We start from the raw sequence: 13,883 nt of genomic DNA, 5'->3' as shown, positions 1-13,883 counted from the left end.
AAGAATTACAGGAATTAAACTGGCTTGGTGGCTCATTCCAACTCTGTTAATACCTTGTATTACTTGTAATCCATTTAATGATATTGTTAACACTGGTGTAAAGAAAGGAATAGAGAAGAGTAAGCAATATTTTTTATTTATTTATTTTTACTTTTATTACTAGCACAATTAGCAATGCATCAGACAGGTGATGTCTGAAAATGAGGGCTTGGTTATATGGTCTGTCAGTAAAGTACAGTTGATAAGCCTGATTCATTTGTTCATTTCTGGAACTATATAAAAATAATCTCCCAGCTGGCCCCACGCTGCACAGGAGCCTCTGCTGCTGGGAAGGGTGGCTAGCAGTGGCTGAGAAGGGAACAAGACCAAGCGTCTTGGGAAATAAGCTGTTGTGGGCAGACTGCCTGAGGGTTGCTCTGAATGCCAAAGCTGATGGCCATAACATGTCATACCATAACTACCGTAAAGTTTGCCCTCCTAGTAACCACCACTCACTCTGAGATGACTAAGGAGGGAGCTTCAGCAAGGGGAATGAAACATTTGTGTGTAGGATGTGGAGGGAGTGAGGCTTTCCCTGAGCTTTCAGTGCTGAGAAGGTGTGATGAAGAAGCTCTAGAGAGATGGTGACAGCATAGGGGACACCTATCTTAGCACTGTAGTTTGATTTAGGAGTGTGGTTTCAAAGCAAATCTCCACGTAGTTGCTGCATACCTCACTTTGGTCCTTGTGGTGCATAGAGCACAGGCTGTGGGCTTGCTTCTGCTCCAGGTGGGCACCTCATGCACGCCAGGAGTAACAGGCTGGTCTGGTTCAGAGCTCTGTGCCCTGAAATGCATACGGTGTGTACGCTGGGGCCTCAGCAGCCCCTCTCACTTTCCAGATCCGTTCAGGCTGAGCCATGCTGACTGCTAATATAGACAAGCTGGAGAGCCAAGAGAAAAAAAAGTTTCTAGGTGTCAGGGAGCAATTACTCAGGGCAGCATGGATTATTATCTTTCGTAATTGTAAAGCTAGGGATTATAAAACGGCTCAAATCACTGCTATCTCCCCAACATTCATGGGAAGTTCCTAAACCAAAACTGTAGAAAAGAGTTGTGTGCTTCCAATGCTTAAGTCAAATAAAGTCTTAGTGATGGCAAGTGCAATTCCCATTCACCTCAAAAGCAGTGACACCTAGTTAACACTAAGAGTGAATTTCAATAGCAGTCCTTTTGCTGCCTTCTGTTTTAGCAGCTAAAGAGTTGTAGTATGGGGAATTAGGAACAGAGGAGGTGCTGATAAGCTGTGGTTCATCAGACCTTCCTGATGCCTTGAAGTCTGAACATTCAGTAACTGGAAGATGGAGATTGTGCTGGAAGATATTGGAAAAAAAGGTTAATTAAGCTCTGAGGTTGAGCTATTGCACTTATCTCTACCTTGCCTGCAGGGTTAGTATGTGCAGTTACTGAGAGTCTGTGTGACTGATAAAATGCTTTTAACTAGAGACAAACTTTTTTTCCCCTGGACTAATTTCAAACCACAGGAACATCCTGGATTTGATATCAAGGGTTCGTGTTTCTGAAGTGTCAGTGTTGTGAAGTCTTGTGATGCTATCATGAGTCTAGAAAAACTCTTGTGGTTGTAGGATTTTTATTTTCCTTTCATTTAAATTAAAGCTAATTTGTAGCCTTCCTTGCAGAGAGGAACATGTGAAAAGCTTCAGAGATTTATCTCAAACATGTTTCTTAAAGCCTTTTTGTGCTTGGCTTAGGGTTGTTTTTTTTTTTTTTTTTTTTTCCTCAGTCCTAATACATGATTTTCACTGAAGTTTTGAAGTAAATATTGAGTGCAGAACAACCCTAGTCTCAGGTTTTTCCAACGTTTGGTGGTGTTTCTTCCTAAGATTTAACTTCAGATTCATTCACTCTGCAGAAAAACAAAAAATGATAAATAGTTAAATTTGCATGCTTTCCTCTCTATTGAAAGACCTGATTCCTGCCTCAGGTGAATGCTATAGCATCTCTGTTAGGACCCGGTGGCATCACAAGTGCATTAAATCCGTTTAGGGCTGATTGAAATCAGTCATATATTACATGCCTGGATTTAATTACATTCGAAGTCTTCCAATAAAAGAACAGAGCTAGGCAATAGCAAACTTCAAAATGAGGAGACTGTGATATTTAAGTAAGGGAAGTGATGCTCACTTGACTGCAGCATAATAATCACTTAAGCTTTTATGGTTTTACAGTTTATACTATCTGTACAACAACTGCCCTTGCCCTTGCTTGGGCCACCTTTCCCTGAGTAAACAATCACATACCAGTACCCTTTTTCAAATTCTCTTGTGGGCCTAGTATAAGAAAGGAAAGTTGGATCAAATTTTAAAATCTGATGCCAATCTTCTCTTGCCCTGTATGTTCTCACTTATGCCAGATGGGTGTAAAACACTCTGATTTGAGAAGTACTTCTTACAACAAAGTGTACAATTAGCTGTGCAAAATGCTAAACATTTCTTATGTTCTGCATTTTTGCATAGTCACTTCTGTACACATATGACCTATTTGGGATATAATAGCTGCAGACTTTCACTGGTGTTTTAGCTCTGCAATGCAAGCCAAACATGTAGGTGTCTTCCAGCCTGACTACAAATGAGTATGAAATCTGCATTTGGGTAACAACAAGGATGCCCACCTTGTCTGGAAATTATTTAACCACATTAACACAGGACAGTGATCAGGGGATCTCAAAGAGGACTATTAGCTTGTGCAAAGAGGCCTGCAGGATCTGTGAACATAACTCAGACAACTTGTTCTTGAATAGGTGTCCTGCTGTGAACATTGCAGTTGAAGAAGCACGGAGTATGTACAGTTGCATGCTCACCTTAGTGTGTATGCATATATTTGGGCATGCATAGCCTGAATGCTGGACTACCCTTCTTTGGAAAACTGTTGGTACATCCCGTGACTGGCAAATGACTGTGCACAGGAGAATGGGTTAAGGATAGTAAACACAGAGCTTCTTAAATGATACTGCATGCAATTTCCAAACTAGCAGGTCAGTTGTTCTGTGATAAAATAAATAATGTATTACACAGTTTAGTCTTCTTTCTGTGGCAGAAGCAGCATTTTGAAATTTAATTCACTTCATGTGGCACTGTAGAAACGGATAGCAAATCAATAATGAATGCCATTTCAGTCACCTTGTGGTGTTGTAATTCTCTGTGTTTTCCTACACTAATTAGGTCTGACTTCAGTGAGAAGCATTTCAGGAGCAAGGGGGTGAATTATTGCTGAGTTCCTGGCTGTCACTGGGGAGATGAAGTAATCTCAGTACTGGGTAACCTCAGTGATTTCAGGAGCCAGAGACTTAACATCCAAGCAGAAGAGGGAAGATCTCATATTTTGTTGGTGTAGTTGTACAGTGAATTTTGGGCTCAACTTAGTTTTCTGGTGAAAGAGCTTCAGAAACCAGAATCCACACTTACCTTGTAGTTGGCATTTAATGACTTAAATGCTGTTAGTTACTCATTCCCGTAGAGACTAAGAATTTCTTGCAAACCTGGGAGTATTTCCTTCATTTGGATCCAGGGCTCCTCCTGTGAACCTGGAGAGAGTTGTGGCTGAGAGTAGTGCATATGGGATGGGCCCCTGGCTCCCAAAGTCACTGTGGAGAAACAGCTCAGGGAGCAGAATGCAGTTTGCTTCCACCTAGCAAACCCAAACGCTATTCACCGGAGGCAGTGGCAGCTTTTTGCCTGTTTATTGGACTCGGGAAGCTTATTGTGGAATGTGGGGAAGAGAGCTGGAGTGTCTCCCTTCTTCAAGCACAAGCTGCTTGTGAGAAGGTAGAAGAGAGGCTTTGCCCCAGGGTGGTTTAAGGCTCCTCTCTGACACTGTGCTTCCAGCTCCATCATGAAAAAATGGATGGATCAGGAGTAGAATCTAGGGAGAGCGAATGCTCCGAGACTGCTAAGTCACTGTGACAGACCAATGCCATGCTTTTTTGGGAAAGTATGTGAACTCCTTCCCTTCATATTAGTGTGAATTATGATTACCAATCATCATTGCTTCTAACATAAACAGTTTCTAATATAAACCATTCCTGCTGGTTACCGCAGACAGCCTGAGCGGCATGGAAAATTTCAGTTGTTACATCACATTTGTTTAGAGAATTGCAGCAGGGACTGAAATGATTTTGCAGTGGTTGGAATAATGCTGAGTGAAAGGTGATACGGAAGGATTACACTTCAGAGATAGCAAACATGAAGTGGATGCACAGCTGGCTTCCCTTTTACCTGGGCTCCACTTGTGGGCCCTTGCTGTTGACAAACCAACAAATTTGTGTAGCTCATATCCTCATAGCTTCTGTACCTCACCTAACACCCTCCTCAGCCTTACATAAAATTGGGGGAGGGAAGATGAGAGGAGCTCTGATAAGGTACAAAACAGTGTACAGGTAAAGAGTCTGAGTTAACAAATTTAAGTTAATAATGCCTTAGTGTGGTGCATAATAGTTTGACAATCAATACATAATATAATACAGAAGTATATATGTGAATGTGTGTTAATTAGTATTAATTAATGAATTAACTATCAATTGGCTAGTTAATTATACTGTTACTGCTTCTTAGCCTTCTTTCCTTTAAAAAATAAAACAAGAACTTCTCAGTCAAACCTGCATATATTCTCTGTTTCTGCCAAATTCAAGAAATTTAAGTATATCAAATATATTTACTGAACTCACTCCTCTCGTAGTGCCGGTTAACAGCTGTTCCTGAAAAGGCTTTACAGGCTGCCTAAGGACCATGAGAGGATAAATAATACTCTAAGTTGTCTCATGCTTGAATGCAAAGGATATATTCTTCAATGGGTACAACTCTCAGCAGTACCTCTTTGCTATAATACCTGAAAGAAATGACCAACAGAAGCATTCAATAGGGCTATCAGGTTTATTGTCTATCAGAGAGTATATGTAGGGTAGTTTATTTTCTGACTGGGATCTGTTTTCTTTACTCTGAAATTGCTGGTTAAATTCTGGAAGTCAGTTTTTTTGTTCTGGTGGTTCGATGTCTGCCAGTGGCTCCCAGGTTCACTTGTCAACAGCACACCCCCAAATCAGCAGCCTTGCCTTGCTGTTGAAGAGGAAAAGACAGTAATTGTAACTGGCTTATTTGTTGCAGCTGCAGAAACTGAAACGATCGCTCTCCTTCAAGACTAAAAGCTTGCGGAGTAAAAGTGCAGACAATTTCTTCCAGAGGACTAACAGCGATGTGAAACTGCAAGTAGACTTGATGCCCGAGGTGAGCACAAGCACTGGGCAGCTCCCCAGCTCAGAGAGCCAGGCGTCCTCCCCCACCAGAGCCCAACAGCTGCCAGAAAACAACAAGGCTCACATCTTCCAGGAGCACATCTTCAAAAAACCCACCTTCTGTGATGTCTGCAACCACATGATTGTTGGTAAGAAAAGATTTTTTAAATCCCTGTGAGTGTATGTGCTAGAACTTGCAGGATGACCTTTCCATAACTTATGTGAGCCCAGATGTCTACCTGAGAATATTCATGCAAAAAGGATCTGGACTTACGTCACATACGCCACAGGCTAATACAAGTTCTATATTTGTTGACAGATCTCTCGCCTTGTAGACACATACCGTTATCATAAATTACAGGTGAGGGTTTCAACTAGAGTCAGTTTTCTCTCTTGTTCAGGTTATACTGAGCACCAAACACAAACTCTGTTGTATGTTACACTAGAAACAGCAGAAACCCATCTTGTATATTTGTTTGCTATCCTTACTCTTTTCCACAGCAGTAATTCTGTCTTGCTCCCTGTGTCACAACCGCCACGTGTTGCAGTGCCCCCAGTTCCCATTCGCTGGGGCCATAGTGCCTACCTCCTCCAGCTGCCTCACATCTCTCCTAAGGGACAACTGGGCAAGACGTAGCATCTGCTGGGTGGTGGGCTCTGAGCTGCTTGTGTGTGCATGTTGGCTGTCTAGGACACACATTTTGGGAGACAAGGTCAACGGAACAAATAATAGCTGAATTCACACTGCAGACTTTCTTGAGATTCTGGTACCTGATCCCTGCTACTCACAAAACCTCACACAAACTTTATACTTTTGAAAGATCACCCTGTCTTCTCTCTGAATCTGTCCGTGGGTATGTAAGTTACTTCTGGGATCTGACTGACAGACAGACATAGAGTACAGAGCTAATCATTTATTATTCTCTTCACCGTGCAGAGAACAACTCCATACTGATCCCTAAAAAGCCAGCCTTCATGCTGCAGATTATCTACAAGGCTGTGCAAGGAGCGGTCAGGAAAGAAGTGGTGACGGGTGGCTGGAGCTGTAGAACATGCATGGTCACTGCTGTGGGAAGCTGCAGGGGTTGTGATGCAGAAGTCTGGTCCTAGAAGCTCACACAGCTGTGTCTAGCTTGCTATGTATGTGATTTGGTCTTCTTGCTACTTACCTTCTAGTTGCCCCAACACAGTAGATCAGGAATAAATTTAGTGGCAGTATACCAGCGTGAAAGTGAGTGACACAATTTCCAGGTTTGTAGGCAGGACAAGGAGTAAAACACTGGTTTAGCTTCATGTAGAAGTAGTGCAGGTCTTTGAGTACAAACTGTTGTCTGTAATTTGTCTAGCTTACTGTAAGAAAGCCATGTCTGTTGGCAATGAAGTCACTGTCTTTCAGATAACAGTATGGTAAATTCTCAAAAGATGCTGATAGTATTGCTCGACCTTTTTCAGGGAATGATACCTTCCTTTCCACATGAGGTTGCTCGGTGTCCCCCACTTGTGTAGGGAACTGATGTCCTTTGGAAAAGACAGCTGTCTGCAGAACATTAAATCTGATGCAAGACAATCCTGCTTCCATAAAGTAAAGACTTAAACACATGAAGCCTGATTTCATCTTCTTTGTGACAGAGCTCTACAGAATCCAGGGAGACAGAGGAGTTTTAATCCCAGATTTTTGGTATTATTTACAGTCTTTAAGGTTTTTTTTTCCTACTATAAGTGGTAGAACAAGTCAAAGGGAGAAGGAATAGAGCATCACTATCAGGGAAGTTCTTAGTCCAGAGATTTAAACACAGTCTGGAAGACAGGCAGTTAGTTGAAATAACTTCATGTATGGAAGCAGGCCCAGAACTTGTCTCCTTCTGTAATGTGGATGGACGGTCTAGCAAAGCTTAGTTTCACAAATATATACTGCAAATATAAGTTCTTCGCATTTCTGGCAGCTTCTCATGAAGTTGTATGGAGATTAGTATCATGACAAATCTGCACAACTCAGCAATTCTGTTTCAAAACACTGCTGCTCTAGATGGATTATTACTGGCAGCAAACTTTGCAGAGAGTAAACCCAGTTCATAAACACCTGTGCCCTTGTCCTTTGCTGGGCAATGTGTCCCGCCTGTGATGGGAAAGTTCTGAAGCATAGCTATAGGCTTCAAAACATCAGTTTTAACACCACCTGCCTTCTGAACTTTTGCTGTTCTTTTCTGTCCTCTGGGGGCCTCCCTTTTCTGTTCTGTATCTTGGCCACTTCATTAGAGAAAGAAGCTTTTCATAATTGCTGAAGAAATTAATGTGACCTATTTTGTCTGGTGGCAGGCTGATTCAGGTGAATTGCTCTGACCTCCTCCAGCTCATCTTTGCTTGGAGGTGTGGCAGGAAAGATGTTAAGAGTTTTACCTTATAATGCCTTAGAGTCTAGATGCTCTGATTCTCATAGACAGACATCTCTACTCCTGTAATCCTCTCTCTTTGATCCTTACTGCAGTGACGCCTGGTTTCACTGTATTGTAGTTTAAGCAGCATGGGAGATGTGGATGTTAATCTTTGCAGCTCAATTAATCCATATATGTTGTGCAACTGTTGCTTATGGGGATGGTAAATCAAAGCAGGCAACTTTTCAGGAAATCGTGTCAAGCCTGCTCCCAAAGGCAGACTGAAAAAAGTTCACTTCTGTGCAGGGACTCTGAAGCTACACTTGCAACATGGAGCCTATTTGTTCTCTCTATTTGCATTTTACACGGCTAGTGACATTTGAGAGTAATGAGTCTATGGCTTTAAATTCCTTATTGATGAGAATAAAGGCAAAGACAGATGCATGTTTTGAACACTGGAGACAGAGTCCAGGAAAATCCTGGCTTGACTTTAGATGGATTCAGTTTTGCCACCAAGAATGATTCCAGGTTCACCTTAAATGGCTCTCTGATCTATGAACTCAGCAGCTCTGTTTGGTACAAGGCAGCATGATGAACTGTGAATAGCATGAACATGCAGTGCACGCTTCACTAGTGTGGCAGAATCTGAGTCAGCAATGTGCACTTGCACCCCAGAAAGCCAACCATATCCTGGGCTGTATCAAGAGAAGTGTGACCAGCAGGTTGAGGGAGGGGATTCTTTCCTTCTGCTCCACTCTTGTGAGATCCTCCTGCAGTGTTGTGTCCAGCTCTGGGGCCCCCAACATCAGAAGCACCCCTGTGAGGCCAGGCTGAGAGAGTTGGGGGTGTTCAGCCTGGAGAATAGAAGGCTCCAGGGAGATCTTATAGTGGCCTTCTAGTGCTTAAAGGGGACTACAGGAAGGATGGGGAGGGACTCTATTGGGGGGATGTAGTAACAGGACAAGGGGTAATGGTTTTAAACTGCAAGAGGGTAGATTTAGATTAGACGTAAGGAAGAAATTCCTCTCTATGAGGGCGGTGAGGTGCTGGCCCAGGGTGCCCAGAGCAGCTGTGGCTGCCCCCTCCCTGGAAGGGTTCAAGGCCAGGTTGGACGAGGCTTTGAGAAGCCTGGTCTAGTGGAAGGTGTCTGTGCCTGTGGCAGGGGAGTTGGGACTAGCTGGTCTTTAAGGTCCCTTCCAACCAAAACCATTCAATAATTAACCTATCTGTAGCTTCAGGGTAAACAGGACACTCGGAGCAGAGGCAGCAGGCTCCCTGTGCTGCTCTTTTCACAGCAAATTTAAAGCGAAAGAATGTGAAATATTGTCTTCCTACAAAGAATATGTGCATCATCTCTCCTTGATTGTTAGGCACTATGAGCCAAATGTTGCCTTTGGGATGAAGCACGTGTGCCTGTTTGTTCATTTGACAGAAGTACAGTCATAAGATAAAGGCCAAATACATGTAATTGGTTTCAGCATTTAGAGGAGGATGTTTACTAGTATCAGCGTAATGCAAACTCACTCATTCAAATGCTTTTCATGAATCTCAGAGTGCAATGCAACATATTCAAAAGAAACTCTCTTTATTGGTTTGATTTCAAAAAAGAAAAACCAGTATCAATAGTGTGCTTCATACCTCACATTAAAGACAGGAGTCAAGTGTCCCTACTAACTATACTAGACTGGGGCTAAAGTCCTACCTCAGTAAACAGAAGAAAAATTTGTTATAGAAACAGTAGTTTTGTGCCAAATAAAATAAGGGAGAAAATTTCAGATTCAAGGGAGCTCTGAGGAGCACATGGAGATCCAGTTTATGTTAATGGAGCCTTCTTGCAGCATCAAATACTCCAATACAGTTATCGGTTCTAATACTGGTCAACAGCAGTAATTACATAATTTAAGAGCAAATAAATAGTATGTTGGAGCAGACTCTGTAATCCTCTCTGCTGCTCACTGTTCTGCCACTGTGAGCTCCATGTGTTGGTTAGTTTAGGACTGAGGCTTCAATTCCGTGGTGGGTTACATATTTTCCTAAATATATACACCCATGAACATCATCTCACAGTATGACTCTTAAAAACCTGTTAATTTGCTGTTCTTACTAGTAGAATATTACTATTTTAATGTCTAACCCCATCAAGGGAAAATTTTAAAAATGAAAGTATCTTGTGGAATGTGTCATTAGATTATTTAGAAGACAGTGATTTGTTTATTTTACATCAGTGTGAAAAGAAGATCAAGTCAGAACACCTCTGAGTTTGCTTCATGTTATCTGCCATTTTCTGCATTTAGTAAGAATGTGGTAACCTTTGGCAGTATTCAATAAGGGGAGGCAAAACTGCCTGGTAACAGCAATGATAGGAACTATTAAATTAATGTTGCATCAGATTAGAGTCTTAAACTATGTTGATCAGAAGCAACTTCTAGCTCTTCTTCAGTCTCTGGTGTGTCATCAGTCATCTCTGTGATACTTTACTCTTGAAGAAAACATGATGTCAGTACTCTACTCCTGAAAAACATTGTGTATTTTTAAAAAAAAAAAAAAAACCTCCATCTGTAGACTTCTCAACATTTTACTCATTTGCAGTTCATTTCCTGTGCTGACTCACATGGAAAAAATGTTATTTTCCACACATTCCAAGCATATTACATGCAATTAATGTATTTCCATCTAAGTCAAATATAAGTAGTGTAGCAAAAAAGTAAGCCACTTTGCTTTTAAAAATAGATGACTTTAAAGTGAATCCTTTAAAGCTGTGTTTTAAAGAAATAGCTGCTCATTTATAACAACATCGTTGTGTGTTTCTTTGTGTTTCAAAAGTGTACTTAGCAATTTAATTCCATGCTTAACCTTAACTCTGACTCAGAACTTTGACCAACCACCTGTTTTATTGACATACTTGCTGAGGTATCTTTGCTTGGAAGGACATGCTAAAGGGCCAAAACTTTCTGAAAGACTAAACAAAAATGTGGTCTGCAATGTCCAATAATAGTCAAAACCAGGTACTTCTGGATCATGCCGTTGCTGGCTTAGGCACCTGAGATATATACATTTATAGTTGGTCTCAAGGCAATCTTGTTTCTGGTTTGGATGCAGATTCTCCAGACTTTTGCAGCTCTGGAGGTAAATAACTTGGTACCTGCCTTCTTGGGGAACTAACTAGGTTTCAGTCAGAGAAACCTGTAGAAAACAAACAAAAAAGTAAAAAAAGATAGAACCAGTAAAAAATCCCTAGCACAGTTTACTTCCAGTCTACTAAACAACAGTGCTTGAGCAGTGAAATCGTGCTATCTCTTCAGTATTGGCTCACTCCTACCACGGTCTGTCCTGTTTTAGCCAGTCATTCTGGAGTTTCCAGCAACCAACAAAGAGCCATGAATAACTCGTTCTGGCTACATCTTTTACAAGCAGCCTGTATTTCTTTATTTCATTGTGCTGCTGTGACTACTAGAACTTTCAACCACTTTCATTCCCAAGGCTGTAATGCGACATCCTCCAGAAAGCTAGGCTCAAAGTTGATGAACTGGCCCCGCTTTTCAAATGCAGGAATGAAGGAAAGAAAGAGATCTGGATTGGAGCTGTGGTACCCCATTTTTGTTAGTCACTACATCTGAACCTCTTCTCTGTAATTAATAAGTAATGGAAAAGCTCCACAGTTTGAGGAAGCGTTTATATAACTGTAATTTATATGGATGTTTATTAAATATAGCAAAATTTCACAGGAACTGTGACATAGTGCTTTCTGCCTCCGGTCTGATCAGCTCCCTCAATAATATTCTTGACTTTTTTTAAGCTTGCTGCCTCTGTCCATTAAGTAGGCATTCTGGTTTGATCCAAGCCTGCCTTTATTCAGCATTATCCAGGTGGACAAGGATGCTATGAACAGTCACATGTTGATCACTACTGCTTGGAAGCTAAACAAAGTAGAAGTACTCCTGGGAAGCATGACTGTAACTGAAGGTGTGTTTCCAAGGCTATGGTGGATTGGAGGACTCCTCCAGAGCTCTTAAAAAAAAATTAAAAATAAAAAGTCGTTTTATTTACTGAGGCTTTTCTTGGAGGATAAAAGAAAAGATAATGTTATTAATTCAGTGTTCACCCTGCCCTCCACTCTTCCCAGTCTCTCTAGCCTCTCCTAGCCCAGATGACACTGGGGGAAGAGATTTGTGTTTCCACTCCATCAGCATGGGAGTTGTCCCTTGTAGAGAAGGGCAAAGAGCTGCCAGTGAGGAGGAGATGCCCCTGGAGCAGCTTGTGGAGGTGGCTTCATGTCCTCCTCTCCAATGGGCTTGTGCAGACACAGCTGAGCCTTCCCAGATCTATTTTCCAGATGACAGACTGTTACAGTATAAAAAGTGTGTGTGTGTGTGTCACTCTGTGTGTGTGAATGTTGTTTATTATTAATGCAAGAAGGCAAAGAATTTCCCTAAGGAAAGTGGTTTTCAGAAGCAGCGGAATCCAGACTCCTTTGATTTTGATTGTGAGGAAAAGAGGCAGTTGCATAACCTTGTCAGTGTGTGGTCCCAGGTACCATCCCATATGTTATTTAAATGGACTAAAGTCCCTGTCTCTCCCCCCTTCTTCCCTCCAGTAAATCCACTCCTGGATTTAGGAGAGGTTCTCACTCCAATTGAAGCTGAAAGGCTCTGGGCACCTAAATCTTCTAACACTTTTGAGAATCTGTGTGAGTGAGAATTTCTTCAGTCCTCTCTGACCTGCTGTGTTAGGGTTTAGAGCAAACAAAAGCTTTGTATTTTTTAACACACATCTGAAAAAAAATGATACAAAATAGTAATTTTACCATATCTGTTAGCCTGAAATTGAACCTGGCTTCTCCTGTGATTTCTTTCTTGAGTTAATAACTCTCCCCAAGTGTACTTCTCACTTTTGAGAGAAGCCCTGTAAAAATAGCTAAACAAAAGCCTTCTGGAGATAGGAAGTTAAATACTACATTAATCAAACTGTACAGCGTGCAGTCAACATTTAAAGACTAGTCAGGTATAGATAATGTCATCTGGACTCTGCAAAATTTCCAGAAAATGGATAGTTTGTCTATTAGAATAATAAAGTGGGAATGAACAGGTGGAAAGAGCTAGAAACACATATGGCATATACAATATAGGTGTGCTATATCAGTACATCTCCTATTTTTAATAAACATGACAAAAAACATCCAATTCATACAGCCCCATGTGTGTATAGTAGCTACAGAGGGCCATATATTATCCCTGGAATAAATTAATATTTTTGCTTGGTAATAAAGAGTTAAGCATACTTTAAAGCAAATGTTGAAAAGCAAATATTTAGTCTGTTTATCCTCTGGGAGGGCTTCCTCCTCTTAGATGAGGCAAGAATGTTATCAGTAAATTGGATAATCAGGAGCTGCTTAGCTGAGAAAAGAGGGTTGAAATATATTTCAAATTCTAATTTGTCCTTGAACAGCATCAAGCATGTTTCGCATTTGTTACTAGCTAATTTTCAAGCTCACTGTAATTTGGGGGAAATTGGTATTAATATGAAACTGCAGTTAATACTCAGTGAAAAGAGATTTTAAAGATGTTGACCAACATTTGCTATCTAATTAGATGGAAAACAATAAAAATTTCCAGCAAATCTACAATCAGTATTTTAATGTAATGTTAGCCAATATGACTTTTGACCAAAAACTACATTAGAAAACACCAAACACCCTACTTGGTAGTGGCCATTGCTCCTGAGGTCAGCCCTAGTGAAGACCGTAATGATAAGCTTAGTGTTTGTTAAAGACCTAGGGGTGAAGTAAAATACAAGGTTTCTTTTTTTATGTCCTGCTATGTGCTTTTCCTGGGCTCATATGAGACATTGAGTGTTTTCAGATAAGCAAATTAAATGCATCTTCTCTGAAACTGACCTTCTAGTAAAAACATTATTTTTCTACTTAGAGTCTTTGTCTACCAGAGTATCACTGTTACGTGGATAATTACATTGCCACATAGCTGACAAAAGTGTCATCTAGAAGGAAAATTATTAGGAGCTTCACCTTACTATGAGTTGCAGCAGCCATAAAATGAGACAATTAGCAGAAATGTTTTTGCAAGAAATAGAGCTTTCCCATCATGTAGAGTAGAATGCCTACTCACAGTTGCTTGTTGCTGTCCTTAATATAGAAGGATGTCTTGGAGAGCAATGATCCTTGTGGCTCACGTGGAGCATTCATTGCATGCTCTTTCTGCTTTGGTAATA

The 13,883-nt window shown here is 41.0% G+C and overlaps 1 protein-coding gene across 2 annotated transcripts in view; it reads left to right on the top strand.

Annotated features, from left to right (window-relative positions):
* Positions 1-13,883, top strand: part of STAC (SH3 and cysteine rich domain) — a 74,511-nt gene that overhangs the window by 19,238 nt on the left and 41,390 nt on the right. For both annotated transcript variants that reach the window (XM_009975126.3, XM_032988896.2), the window contains exon 2: positions 5,159-5,435. In XM_009975126.3, coding sequence (XP_009973428.1) covers positions 5,159-5,435 — 277 coding nt within the window. The remainder of the gene's footprint in view (positions 1-5,158; positions 5,436-13,883) is intronic.

The sequence above is a fragment of the Tyto alba genome, unplaced genomic scaffold (assembly GCF_018691265.1).
Source record: "Tyto alba isolate M040663 unplaced genomic scaffold, T.alba_DEE_v4.0 Super-Scaffold_46, whole genome shotgun sequence".
Lineage (NCBI taxonomy): Eukaryota > Metazoa > Chordata > Aves > Strigiformes > Tytonidae > Tyto > Tyto alba.
This window is presented reverse-complemented; position numbering and strand designations above follow the sequence as displayed.